This window comes from Pleurodeles waltl, chromosome 9, assembly GCF_031143425.1.
Source record: "Pleurodeles waltl isolate 20211129_DDA chromosome 9, aPleWal1.hap1.20221129, whole genome shotgun sequence".
In the NCBI taxonomy this organism is placed as follows: Eukaryota; Metazoa; Chordata; class Amphibia; order Caudata; family Salamandridae; genus Pleurodeles; species Pleurodeles waltl.
In genome coordinates, this window is record NC_090448.1 from 998992521 (window position 1) to 999007508 (window position 14988).

General features: G+C 42.6%; 1 protein-coding gene across 1 annotated transcript in view; it reads right to left on the minus strand.

Annotated features, from left to right (window-relative positions):
• Positions 1–14988, minus strand: part of KNL1 (kinetochore scaffold 1) — a 193388-nt gene that overhangs the window by 154348 nt on the left and 24052 nt on the right. Inside the window, exons 3-4 of the mRNA XM_069208569.1 lie at positions 11307–11374; positions 8887–8985 (exon numbers count right to left, since the gene is read on the minus strand). Coding sequence (XP_069064670.1) covers positions 8887–8985; positions 11307–11374 — 167 coding nt within the window. The remainder of the gene's footprint in view (positions 1–8886; positions 8986–11306; positions 11375–14988) is intronic.

Sequence of the window (14988 nt, forward strand, 5' to 3'; positions counted from 1 at the left end):
CGTAGAACAAGTTGCAGAGATTCGGTGGAGGAGCCTGCCCAGACACCGAGACAAGAACTCCTGCCAAGGTGTTAGTCTGATGGACGCACAGAAGCACAGGAGTTCCGGGTACTACCCTTTCCTGGGCTAACCTGGTGCAACTGGAATGAACTGGGCCACTCAAAATTAATTGCGTGAACTGTAGTGGTGGGAAGGCATAAAGGAGATCGTAAATCAATTCCTGCTGGAATTAGTTTCCTAACAAATGTTCTTTTAGGAACACCAATGTAAAAAATTGCTGAAACTCTGCTTTCTCAATTTTGGTGAAAATATCTAGCAAGGGCTTTCCCCCACTGGTCAAATATGGCCGGCTCCACCTCAGGCTGTGGACGCTAAATGTGATCCGATAGACAGTCTGCCAATCACAAGACAAGGTCTCTGAGCGCAAAAACGGGTGAACTGAGCAACCAGGAAGATGTTATGGCACTCCAGCCACCTTCAGAAACTTACCGTTCTTGGCACAGGACCCAGAACCCAATACTGCCCGGTTTGTTATCATATCAGACATCCGGGGCGCTGTCTGTGCGAAACTGCACCAACTTCCCACCGATGTGCGCCAGGAAAACCTTCAGGGCCAGAACAATGGTCCATATTTCCAGGATAATGTGGAGCCTGACCTCCACTGGAGACCAAAGAATTCAGATTTTCTCCCTTGAGTGACCCCTGTTTCAAACTCAATGCGGAAGAGTAAACGCCATGACCAAAGCTGTGTACAAAAATCGCCTGACCCATATTCTGAAGTGCGAAATCTGCAATCAGTATCCATCAAACAATTTTACACCAAACTTCACACATATGGTCTTTGAAATCCATTTTTTCAGTGTGACAGTGCGATACAGACTGTCAATGGACCAAAAAGTTAACATTAAAAATCATTGAGTTTTCCATTTAACATGGAAATCTCCCACATGCAAGTTTTGTTGCGAGCAACTGAAAAAAAACTATAAACAAAAGTCCACCTCCCTTCTTAATTTCTTACTTGGGCCCTCTGCTTCCAATTTGGAGGGTGTTTAAAAGCATTCTTTAGAGTTGGTCATTGCTTTTTTTTTTTTAGCAAAGCAAACACAGGTAACTAAGGCAAAATTGCAACAGCTGCAGTTAGCCTTAAACCAGGCAACGATGGCATCTTTCTTAACAGCAACTTTGACATCCAAAGTTGAGGTTCCCTGAGAAAGACTGAATCTGAAAGAATATTTCTTCTCAGCAGATGTACTCAACCATAACCCCTCCTCAAATAAAGATATGAGGAGAGCAAGCACATAAGCAGATATTTAGCCGCAGAATTTAGGAATCCTTATATAAAGGTATATTCGGATTCATGTTGTCCCACTACTGAGAAAATAAACGGATGGATAGATCGTCTTAGAATCCCAGTTATAGCCGAAGAGATGCGGGAGGCTATTATCGCTCTGATTACTATAGCCAAGGTAATGCAGGCAATTTAATCCTCTCCTGCTGCTAAGGCCTGTGGCAGAGATGGGATACCTGTGGAGGTTTATAAATTCTTTGTGCTGCAGCTAAATACATTTCTAGCTAGGCTGTTCAATAAAACTATCTTAGGTTTTGAAATCCCTAGTACATTCACGGAATCAGTGATAGATAGCTTTCACACAACAAAAAAAAAAAAAGAAATTAATCATAATTATATGAAATTTTACTTCCTGATTAATCTCCTTAATCACAATTGCAAACTTTTTACCAAAATGTTAGCAAATAGACTACGTCCAATAGCCAAAACAGTAGTTCATAACGTTCAGAACTGTACCTGATAGTAACATTGCTATCAATACAAATGATCTAATCCAGGCAATTTATCATTATTACATTCATACAGTTAAAGCCATTGTTATCATGCTGGACGGGGAAAAGGCTTTTGATTTACTGAAGTGGGAGTTTTACTTGCAATTTTATCTAAATTTGCATTTCCATTTAGATTTGTCCAGCTTCTTATGAACTTCTAGAATACTGCAACAGCACATACAGTTAATAATACCCAACCAGCATTTAGCTATTAGTAGGGGAACCTGTCAAGGACGCCCCATGCATCTATTCTATTCTCTTTATTCAAAGAAACTCCAAGCTTGCGTTATATGTCAAGATCATAATATCTTTCCCCCGGTATCTGGGGCGGCGAAACTGAAATTATTTGGCAAACGACATGGCATTATATTTAGCAGTGGAGGAGGCTAATATATTGCACACTCCTCACAAGATTAAATAATTTATTAACATAGGTGGTTACAAGACTAATCATTCAAAATCAGAGGCCTTACTTTTTAATTGCACTCCAGAAATGTTGCTGGTAACCAAGCAGGCCCACTACTCTCCAAGAAGCCCCATTCGATATCTAGAGATATTAGTCATGTCTAAAACCGATGATCTGTTTCCACTTAACTATGGCTCTACATTAATAAAGGTGCGAAAACTGCTCAATAAATGAGTCTCCCAATGATAGTTATAGGCCGGGTTGCCTTGATCTAAATGAATATCCTTACGTTATTCTTATTTTTTTCCCAATATCATGATTAAGACACCACAATAATTTGACATAATAGATTGTACACAACGACACTATCTGGCATGGGAGGAAACCTCGACTGAAGCTTCAAGCTATCCATTTCACTCTGGAAGGAGGGGGGCTGGCGCTTCCTAGAATGAAATCAAATCACCAAGTGGCTTTTATGGACTGTTTGTCAAGATGGGCTAAGAACATGTTGAGCAATAGCATGCTATTTAAGTAAAAAAAATGCTAAGCATAGCAGAAATCAAACGTTTAGCTTAAAAAAAATTTTTTAAAAATCCCTAGGCTATTAAAGAGGTTCAGATAAAAGACACCTTGGGTGATTACGGATGGATTCAATAGGATCTGGCAAGCATAAGGAGTTCCTCTGTTCCATCCACAGTAAAAACTAATTGATTCTATTCCATTGGGGCCGTCTTTAAGCACCAAAATGTACAGCCATTGGGCAAGCCTGTGGTTTCAGAGAATACATGTTTTTGTCAAAATAATGATTTAACTCCTTGGCATCAGCTATGTAGCATTCACCCCAATATCAGTTTCTCACTATTTAGCTATACACAAATTAAGCATTTCTGAGTCGACAATAAAATGGGAGCAAAGGCGCTAGCTGATATTATCAGTAAAGCTTTTTTCATCTCCATGATAACCGGCATAGGCAATTGGTATGAACCATTAACACCCTAAAATTAGTAAAAGGTTTTTTTTTCTTTTTTAAACAGAATTACAATTTCAACCGGCTGTACAATCAATATTTTCCAATGGAGGTTCCAAAACCAGTTGAGCCCTAAAGCTATACGACCTGCCAATTATAAGAGAATGCTTTTTTTTTTTTTAGCAGATGGATGCTTTATTATTCTCCGGCCATTATCCATGCGATTCACCCGTCTGCTTGTTTTAGATGCAAATATGAAGATGATACGCATATGATTCTCGCTTGCCCCGGTCTGGCTAAATTTTGGGAAGACATTTTCCTGGGGAGGAGTACGAAATCAAAGGCAAGAAAAAGTCCAGATGTCAATGGTACTCTTTTTGGCATTCTATCGCAAAAGCTAACAATGCCAATAGGACAAAGTGAAATCTTTTTTTAACTCCATTTGGTGGCCTGATTTATTATATTGACGAATTGGAAATCTGATAAAAAAAATCCCTACACTGGACAAGTGGTTCATGAAAATGCAAACAGTTAGATCACGTGAAAATCTCTATGCACAAAGAGTAGTGTATATAAAAAAAAAAAAAAAAGAATATGGAAAAGCTGGGATATTAATAATACCCTGTGGCTTTTGGAGCATGTTCAAGGGGCAGAGGTTTCACAATCTTTTCTCTTTTCACTATTCATTAGTATGGATTAAGTTGAGATAAGAAGAGCCAAGGATGTTTTTTTCTTTGCTTTAGTTTTTCTCTGGGTAAATGTTTTGACGTTTCCTATCATGTGTGAACCAAGTATTTGCTACAAATGAGATTTTATTGTAGTGCTTTATTGCTACACCCCAAACATAAAAAAGAAAAAGAAAAAAGATAATGATTTCCATTAGCAGCATGTGTGTTATAGCTCACATGTGTACTGACTGAAAAGAAGGACTCCCTGTGAATAAACCTAGTTGAAAAACGCGACACAGTGACAACAAATAGCAACATGATGTACATTCTATGAAATTGCTTGTGTCAGGAGTACTTTCTATCTCTGAAGAGTGATCAACAGCAGCTGTTGACTACATCTTATTTCTATGTATATAGTGATGCTGGTTTGAGTTCAGTATGGTTGTTATATTAAAGGTAATGCTAGACAAAGCATAATGATGCATGCACTCACGAGCAGACCGGAGGTCATGAATGTGCAAATTGTGTTAGTACATGTGCAGATATAGATGCTGGTGTGTGCACCACTTATAACATGTATACGTATATGCACAGTGTGCGTTATCCACAACTATATGCATATGCAAAAGGTAGATGCCTCTGAACACTGCATGTGTCACTGTTACATGTAAACAATAACAACAACAAAAAGTTTAGACACTGAAGATATTAAAATATTTCAATATTTCACATGGTTTGTTAAAGCAAATTCAACTAGCGTGCCAGGTCAAAAGGAGCATATTACAAAATTGACCCACACTTGTGTTAACCTGGATTGATCGATTTTGCAGGTTTAAAAAATGTGTGGAAATCTGAATTGCTGACCTGCCACTGTATGTAATTCAAACCATGCTTTGTTGATGAACTTGTGAGTATTTTTGCCGAAAACACTGATATTTAGGGAAATAATAGCATTGTACTGTGAAATTGCAGGCACCTACAGAGGTGAGGTACACAGTTTGGTCAGTGTTCTCTTTGAGACTCCTAAGGATCTGCTAAAGACTGGAAAATGTGCCGTAATATGAACTGTCAATTTGGATGGTGTTTCATCTTGGATTATGCATGTGTCTAAAAAAATATAATGTTTGAGCATTGATTGAATACCATATTTGTAATAGTGGAGCTAGCAAGCTGTTACCAAGTATTTATTTGTGCCACTTATGTGTAAGCTGGTTTCCATCAAATGTAACTAGGAAATTGCCCTCTTTCTTGGCATGGTAACCCCATTTTCTGTCTGTTGCCAGTGTGGGCTGTCTGTTGCCAGTGTGGGGCTATGTTTACTGGGATCATGCTAACCATGACCCCAGTGATTATGCTCTTTCCTCTAAATTTGGTTGCTACTCACATTTTCTTCCTACAATTGGCATCCTGGTCCCCCCCATGTAAGTCCCTAGTATATAGTACCTAGGTACCCAGGGATCTGGGGTTCCAGGGGATTATTCTGCCACCCATAGGGAGCTCATGCAGAGGGTTCTGCAGGCCTGCCATTGCAGCCTGCATGAAATGGTTGCATGCACCCGTTTTCACTACAGGTCGCTGTAAGTCACCCGTATGGTAGGCCCTCTCAGCCCAGACGTCAGGGTGCAGGTACTAGCTCTAGCAGAGGTGCTCCCACAAAGTCCAGACCCATTTTACTGGACTGAGTGCAGGGACACCATTTTACCCATGTATTGGACATAGATCACTACCTATGTCCATCTACATAATGTTAACTCTGAACCTGGGCATGTTTGGTATCAAACATGTTTGATATCAAACATGTTTGAATCATACCCCAATATTGTTGCAAGTATTGGAAGTATGATTCATGCACTCTGGGACTCCTTAGGGGACCCCCAGCATTGCTACTACCAGTCTTACAAAGTTTTCCGGGGAAACCCAGCTGCTGCCACCCCTCAGACAGGTTTCTGCCCTCCTGCTGCTTGATCTGATCAAGCCCAGGAAGGCAGAACAAAGGATTTCATTTGGGAGAGGGAAGTGGCACACTCTCCCTTTGGAAATAGGTGTGGCTGGCGTGGGCAGGATAGCCTTCCCAAAGCACTGGTTTGCTTTGAAGGGCACGTTTGGTGCTCTCCGTGCATAAATCAGTCCACACGGGTCCAGGTACCCCCAGTCCCTGCTCTGGCGCGAAACTGAACAATGGAACGGGGAGTGACCACTCCCCTGTCCATCACCATTCCAGGTGTGGTGCCCAGAGCTCCTCCAGTTCCCTGGGTTCTACCATCTTGTTTCCAAGATTGGCAGGTAACTCTGGGAGCATCTGCGTGGGCAGGCCAGGCAGGTGACTTCAGAGACCCCTCCTGATAGGTGCTTATCCGATTAGGTGACCAATCCGCCTTTCAGGGCTATTTAGGGTCTTGCTCTTGCATCGGTCCTCAGATTTGGCTTGCAAGATTGCAGCAGGACTCCACTGCAACCTCTGCTTCAACTTCTGGCCTCCAGAATTGCAACTGGAACCTCCAGGACCCGACAAGTTGCTTCCAAGAAGACAGAACTCTTCAGCAACATTGTTTCCACAGCTCCTGCCGGCTGTGCAACATTTTCCTTGCCGTGCATCCTCAGAAGACTGCAACTCTTCAGCCTGCACAAAAAGGAGGAGGAGGGAAGGAGTCACTCCCTGCAACCACAGGCACCTACAAAAAGTGACAACCGGCTGCGTGGATCCCCTCTCCTGCTCAGCTGCGTGGATCCTACATCACAGGTGGTGGTCCGGAGTAGTCCTCTTTGTCCTCTCTGCCAGCTATCCAACTTTGGTGGAGGTAAGCCCTTGCCTTCCCACGCAGGACAGTACTCCCAGGCATCGCGTCTCTTGCAGCTGCCAGGGCTTGCTTGCATCTCCTCCAAAGGATCTTTAGGCAACGTGTAGCTCCAGCTCCCAGCACTCCATCCTGGAAAGCCAAGCCTCCTGTGTGGTTCTCCTGCGGCGTCGGATCATCTTTTGTAGTGCTGCATGGGCCTCTTCTGCAACTCCTGGTACCCCATCCTGTGGGGCTCTTGGGGGTGCTGCCTCTGCTCCTGTGGACTCTCTGCGACGCTGAGGCTCCACTGTGACTTCCCCTCCTGGGTTGAGTCCTCCTGGGCCTTGCTGGGCCCCAGCATCACCCCTTTTCCACTAACCGCGAGTTTGCCTTTGCCAAGGCTTGTTGGTGGAATTCCTGCACCGACACCTGCCTGCAATCTTCCTTCCAGCGTGGGGATTCATCTGCATCCATCAGGGACTATTCTCCAGCTTCAGGGCTGCAGTGCTGACCTGTTCTTCATCACAGTCGCCAAACTCCTGCATCCACAGCTAGGTGGGTAGTACCGCCTACTCCTCCTGGACTCCACTGTGACTCTTAGACTTGGTTCCCTCTCTTCACAGGTCTTCTTTCTTCAGGAATCCACCACTGGTTTTCTTGCAGGCTTGTCTGGGTGTCTTTCTTCTTTTCCTCCTTTTGGGTGGTTTGGGGAAAATCCAGTGTTTTACTCCTAGTCGCTGGGGGGTACTGTGTTCCTTCCCTTTGTGGTTCTCTAGTACTCCCAGCTCCCCTCTACACATCTTACTTACCTACATACGTGGGGGTACCTTGTTCGCATTCTATTTGTTTGGTATATGGTTTATGCTTCCCCCTAAGGTCACTATTGGTTATTAATGTTTGTGCTGTTTTCTAACCTTTCTATGCCTATTTCTGACTGCTAGTGTATAGATGTAGTATATTACTTACATCCTAAGGGTGGTTCACCTGTCTAGTTGTTTGTGGTGATTTGTTCCAAAAAATTAAGTACCTTTATTTTTGTACAACTGGGTGTTTTCTTTCATGTGTGTAAATGCTGTGTGAGTGCAGTGTGAGTGCAGTGGTATTGCATGAGCTTTGCATGTCCCCTAGATAAGCCTTGGCTGCTCATCCACAGCTACCTTTAGAGAGCCTGGCTTTTAGACACTGCCTGCATTTCACTGATAGGGGAACCATGGAACTAGTATAAGATGTAAGTACCATAGGTAACCACCACAAACAAGGCCAGCTTCCTACAGTAACTATGAACAGACATACATGTGTGTGAGATATATATATATATTATATATAAAAGAGACAGATGAAAAGAGCAGCCTGATAGGCTTACATTAGAAGAGTCAAACGTACTGACCCATTAAAAAAAAAAAAAAAAAAAATAAGAATAATAATTCAGGGCCTTTCATGTTCTATGATGCCTTTGTGACATTTGCCTCAAAGAACCAGTTCTTGTTTCTGGGTCGTTTAAGCAAGATACTGGGACATTTGGGGTGTTTTCACAACTGTTTTCATCTCAAAATCCGTGTCAGAATCTGCAGTGGTTGGAGTAATTCTCGGTCACTGCTTGTATTTGCACATAATGCAAAGCCAATAGGTCTTGCCCATACACTTGGGTTCTGACTTACTGGCTTTAGGTGCACATGAATGGTGACCTCCTAATACCGCTTTTCTTAATCAGAATGTAAAAGCATTGCAAGATGGCCAGTATGCATCTTGAAAATAATTTTTCTTTTGCTTACACACACCAGGTGGGCACCTTGTCTTTTGTATTAAGAAAAATAATTCCAAGATGGCCACCGTGTGCAGGCATTTACAGCACTCATCATGGAACAGTAAGTCTTGCTTTATAACAAATCATTCCAAGGTGACAGCGTGAAGGGCAGCAATCTTGGAATGCTTTTCCTAAAGCAAAAGAAAATCATGCAAAGGTGTCCAAAGCGCATGTCCACACATGCACTGATCATCCTGCAATAAAGTTTGCAAGTGTTAGAATAGCTGTGTATGCTGTGAATGTACCAGCCTTTTGGACCAAAGCTTAACAAGGAATGTTTTTACACTTTTTACTACTGTTATTTGCAAAGCATATGGCAAAGAATGCAGAGGGGATGCAAACAGGTTAATTTTTATTTTCTCTGCAGGTGGTAATGAGTGCTGCTCTCTTTTATGAATCATTGGCTAAGATGTTCAGATACTCACCTGGTTGGGTAGCTCACTGAACCTTGGCTTCTGAATTATAACGCCTACGTTTAGAAGCATGAAAAACTCCTTTACTGTGATATCACCATCTTGGAATCTCTGAGGTACAAAGAGGATGAGTGTTAAATAAATACCATTAATCTTGAAAATAGCAGTAAAACAAACGCACACACACACACACACACACACACACACACACAAAAGCAGCCCACCTTAGCTCGATTTGTAAGATGTACCACTTAAATACTCAATATTGTTGATAATAACATTAGGATAATGCACCAAAATCATCATAACATTAATTTACTTCTTCATGAACGTCATTGATTGATACAAAGGAGTAAGAAAACTGTTTTACTTTTCAAAAAAGTATAACAAGTATTAACTGCCGATTAAGAGTGGGTTGATGCATATCTGTCATTTTATCACCCTCATCATACCAATATTGTTTGTTAAGACTCCAACTACTTAGGGAGAGAGCAGTCCATGTCCAGGACTCCATGCTCTACGTCGCTAAACTGATACCTCCCGCTTTCCATACTGTTGAATCTCTACTACTCTTGATCCCTACCATTCTCTACCTGCATACTTCACTCTATTACTCCCCCCTGCTGCAACTCACTACTTCACCTTTTACTACCTTAATCCGATCCTCTCTACCTAAGTTCTCTCCACGTCACATCTGTACTGACCCAACACTTCAGAAATATTTTTCTATCTTCTATCCCTCCAACTCATATCTACCATTCCTTGCTCCGTTCACATCCCGTCTCTTCACATCTCACCAACCTGTTCAGTGCATCTCTCTAAATACTTAACTGAATCTCAACCTCACCTTTCTACACCGCCTTACTTCTTCCTCAACCCTCTCAACCACTATCTTTCCCTCTCTGTCCTTCTGCAACATTGTCCATTTCTCTTATTCAGAAAAGTAAAATCTCATTATCAGACCAGTTAGACAGGGATGAGAGGGCGGAGTGTGAGCACAGAACTTGATGGCCGCTCCTTAAAATAGTTCTGCAACAGGAACAGCTGAAATACTTATATCTCACACACTACATACAAGGTGCTGTGGCATGACAGAGCCCTTTGTTAAGCGGTCAGTGGCTCTGGAAGAGGCACCTTCATAAAATAGTGCTGGCCTCGGGAGAGGGCTCTGAGCTATAGCCCTAAAAGGCAAACTGAAGAATGGAAGAGGTGTGTAGACACAGGCCCGTGCCTCTGATTTGGTACCCAGTCCTCCTCAGATGCACAAGGACAACAGCAGTGGCCTTCTGGACATCGTGCCGAGAACTGCTGGGCCAACTTTCCTGATTTTACAGGCGGGCCTTGGGGATAAACTGGCCCTACGCAGAGGCAGAAGGAGGTGCCGAGGAGGGGTTTGGAATGCAGGGCACAGGCCATAAACCCTCTAGTGGACTTTTGCTATATTGGAGACAAAAACCCTCTTTGCTAGTTTAAAAGACACTGGTAGAGCATGCTACCTTGGGTTCCTGTGCTGGGGGTTTGAGAGGTAGCTGTTCAGTCCCATAGTCTACCGGAGCCTGAAAAGACAGGACTGAATTTGCCAGACCTGTATGGACGAGGCCCCGCCGGGGGTCCTAGAAGAAACTGCTGTGAAGAGAGGGTGAACGCTGAAAGACCACATATAGGACAATTTAGGACAGCCTTTATTTATTTCTGATTCACGCAAACCAATGTTTAATAAAACAAGGGAATTATTATTTTAAGAGGGAATATTACATTGCTCACAGCTTGATTAGTCTTGCTTTAAAAAAACAAAAGGCGCTCTGGAGGGAGCAGCAGGAAAATCAAGTAAGAAAGAAATAGTACCATGACATCGGAGCATATGACAGACACTGATTCGGGTTGGTTAATCTGTACTTGCTCCCTGCATGACAGAAAGCATAGGAAATGGAGTTTGGCAAGCACTGGCCAATTAATGTGGCTGCAAAGAAGAGGGACGCTGCAGCCAACAAATGTTAAGCAACAGGAGGGCTCCAAGCCCTTTCTGTAAAAAAAAAAAAAAAAAAAAAAGAAAGAAAGAAAGAAAGAAAAAAAAGTGTCTCGCAAGTGAGACGCATGTGCTAGCGCATGCTCTCCTGGCTCAACCCTAAAACTAAATGCATACTCTAGAACGCTGAATGCCAGAAGAATCATTAGTCCAACAAGGCTTTAATCTGTAAAAATTGCTAATCACCTTGGGGGGTGCCACAAAAAAAAAAAAAAAAAAAAAAAAATTGCTTTATGACCCTTTTAAATTTCACTTAAAATTGCCTAGTGGTCTAGTAGATTTAGGAACACAACAGACACCGCTAAAGGATGGAACAGTAATGAGAATTCAAGATACTAACAAAATAAATAAAACAGTGTTTCAAACAAAAATGTCTTAAGAAAAGTGATTTTTCTTTTTTACATACCATATGTAGGTGCAATTTATCACTGCTGTCGGCGACAATATGTGAATCCGCCTGGCTACACTGTTGACCTGAATATAAAAATGAAAGGCGGTGAGGGCATAACAACTAGCAAAAATCAAATATAACCTCAACAGTAATAAAAACGTAAGAGTTTAGTGTTAACAGTAGTAATCGTGTTACTTTAACCTAGAAAAGGTACTCCTCTCGGTGTGAACTCACTACTGTTGGCCAACAAAATATTTACTCATTGAGCTATCTAGAGAGAATACTATAAATAATTATTTTCCAGTATAGAGCTCCACAGAAAGACAAAGGAAAAGGCAAAATAAATCTAAATAAAATAATCACAAAATGAACATGTGAGTGATTCATGAGGGACCATTCTTGAAAATAGTGATAATCCTATAAAAAAAAAATTTTTTTTAAAAAAACACATTAGCAACCAGATTGTCAAGAAACTGGACTTTCCTTATCCGAGTCTGTGCTGTTGTTGTTTAAAAAACATTAAAAATAAACCTAAACATGGCATTGTTGAAGAGATGTCCTTAGTTGTGGCAACCATAATTTTTCTTAAGTGATCGGTCTGGTAGTGGCAGTGCCCACTTGTGGAAACAGATTCACTTTTCCTTTGAATTGGATCAGTAGTTTGATTTGCGAAACTGAGGTTTGGATTTCATTTACTTGATTTCGGAGCAGTTGTAGCTCCTTCCTTTTTTGGGAGGTTTCTGGGCTTAAGTCTCAAAATAGTAAAGTAAAATTGTTTGCTGTCCATAAAAAGTGAGATTTTATTAGCCTAACAGTACACGGAATCCCTTCTCTACAATTGTAGGGTTTACCTGGCGGTGATGAACAGTAAAAAAAAAAAAAAAAAAAGTTATATGTCTGCCCATTCTGATCGGGTGGGTGGACATATAACCATTTGCTCTGGCTCAGGCGGGTGAACCATTCTGTTGGTGGTAAGGCTACTTTGTTACTAAAAAGTGTTGTTATTGCCAACAGACAACTCAGGCCCAAATTCTCTAGTCTCTGGTAGTAGAGGTAGTGCCACAGCCTACGAGTTGTCCCAGGCGAGAGGCTGCACATTAGCTATTTAATAATGAGGCATTGGCCGTATGCGAGTCTCTTGGGCTTCAAATTAGGCAAGTAGGTTGGGTCTTTAGTCTGTATCCCTGAGGTAAGGCCTGTGCCGAACCAGGTGGAACTGACTTAGCCTTCGGTGCAGGTTTACAGCAGCAGCGGCTTGCCGGGGCTAAAGGGGGCAGGGCAGCGCGCACAAGAGCTGGACAGAAGGGGGCAAAGAAATTTTAATAAAAAAAATAAAATAATAATAATAATAATAACTTACCTTCGCGCTGCTTCTCGCGGCACCACTCCTCTTCCATCCAGCGGGCAGGCACAGGCTCACAGCCTGCCCTGCGCCAATCCTGACGCTGCTCAGAGCAGCGCCAGGATTGGCTGGGAGCACCCAGCCAGGGTGCTCCCAGGCAGACTGTGAGCCTGTGCAGGCTCTCTCCAGCCCGGCAACTGTGTTGCCGGGCTGGAGGCAGCCTTCTGTGCATGTACGTTTGGCCAGCCGGCGACGGCCGGCCGAACATACATGTGCAGTGAGGGGAGTGCACAGAGCTCTCCCCTCACTGATAGTCACCCCGGGGGAAGAGAACGCTCCTCCACCCAAATGGAGGAGCCGCCAATGGTTTACAGTATTAGCTGGCGCAGTCTGACAGCCAATTGCCCAACACGATCCACATGTTTAATACAGCCAGTTATTACAGGCACTCCTTTACATAGGAAACACAAACGAAACATCTAAAGTACAGATGAAACATACATGTAAGTGTACATATCGACATAGCTGAAAGCAGTCATGCACATTTTTGTCAGCTGGCGATTTTTATCAGTATGATTTGGCACATTTTGATTTGTTTTTATACTTCTAAAGATAAAAAAAGAAAGTCCAATAATGCAATATTCTGCACCTACATTTACAGAACAGGTGAACAGTGTTACAAATTATATTAGCAATGATGGGGGGGAAAAAAGTAAATTTCCTTATTGTGAAACGTGAGCATTTTACTTGGTTTGGTTTACTGCTTTGATATATTCTGTTTTGTTTTCCAATGTTGGCATGAACTAAAGACTAAAGGAGTTCCCTCAGCTACAATTTCAATAAGTTTTATTTACCTTGTTCCTCAAATGATTTCCTAATTAGGATTTACTTTTCAAACAAGGCTTGAAGCACCTGAAACAAACATCTACTGCAGTGGTTTGTGCAAGATAAATTAGCCGAACCTCTGTCAGGCACATACACAGTCCAATTGGCACGATTTTGACGAAGACATAACTTACTTTCTCCCAGTGCAGAACTGAAACATAGTGATTGTTGTAAAAAGACACGTGTGAAGAAGTAATATTCCACTTCAGGACGACAATGACACCAGAGCCAATCGCAAAGCCTGCTTTTCTACTTCTTGTGCAACACCCCATGTTAGTTACTACCTCAGTAAGATTCTGGGATAAATAAATACTGCTTTGATGAACCTATTCGCGGTAAACCAAAAAAAAATACAGAGGGCTTTAATAGTCTTCACTACTAAAAGCTTGTGTCCCCTTCAGAACCAAGGGCCTTATGTCAAAGCAGGCTTTCTCTATTTCCGACAAAGCAAGGTTTTTCTCCACCATTTCTGGCAGATCAGTCTAAACAGATAAGGTATGTACATAGTCAGGACCTGATTAGGTCTGTGCCCTGGCTAAACAGACACCAGGATTGTTTTTTCATGCCTATCACCCCAAACAAAACTTGTGGACTGGCCACAATGGAACCCTCGGTGAGCGCTCCTATCCACAACTGATTGAAAAGCTACCACATGGCATGCAGCGCAACAAGCAACCGAAGGAGGCGTCAGTGACCTCATTACCTCATTTTGGGCCAAATCACAACCACCAGAGATGGACAAAACTACCTCCCACCCCTCGAGTCAACCTTAAGAGTCTTCAGCTCCAGCTCCCCTGACAAGACTAAATAATCGCTTTCTTCAAGAGATCCACTCTGAGATGGGTTCTCTTAGAACTGAGGATACAACTCAAGGACCTTAAAAAAAAGCTGTACCCGAGAGAGGGGACAGAGTCGGTGACATGGAACACACCATGAACTCCAGGACAAAAGAGCAGGAAATGCTGTGGCACCAACTCACAGCACTGGAGAAGCAGCACATTGAACGCCAGGCCAAACAGGAGGATTTAGAAAACTGCACCTGCCAGAACAATATCCATATCCAGGGGTAGGGAGCATGGGCCATTGGGGAAGGAATGTGATTCCCTGTACCTCCCCAACCCTGTTGGACAGGGCATATCGAGTAAACTCAGCACCTAATCGTTCTAGTACTTCTCTGGACATCCTCACTCGAGTCCATTAGTTTACTGAGAAGAAGTCCATCCTTCATGCTGCACAAACAAAAGCTGACTAAGTCTTTAAAGGACATACCATCCAATTGTTCCAAGACCTTTCTCCCTTAACCCTGCGCTGCAGGAGAAAATTCAAACCAATCAAGTAAAAATTGAGGGAACTGAACATTCAGTATCAGGACAGATTAATAGCATCTCCTACACCCCACCACTTTGTACCCCCAGAGGGTGACTACTCTGGTGAGACGCAGGGACTTTGGTTCCGGGTTCTGCGGGAAAG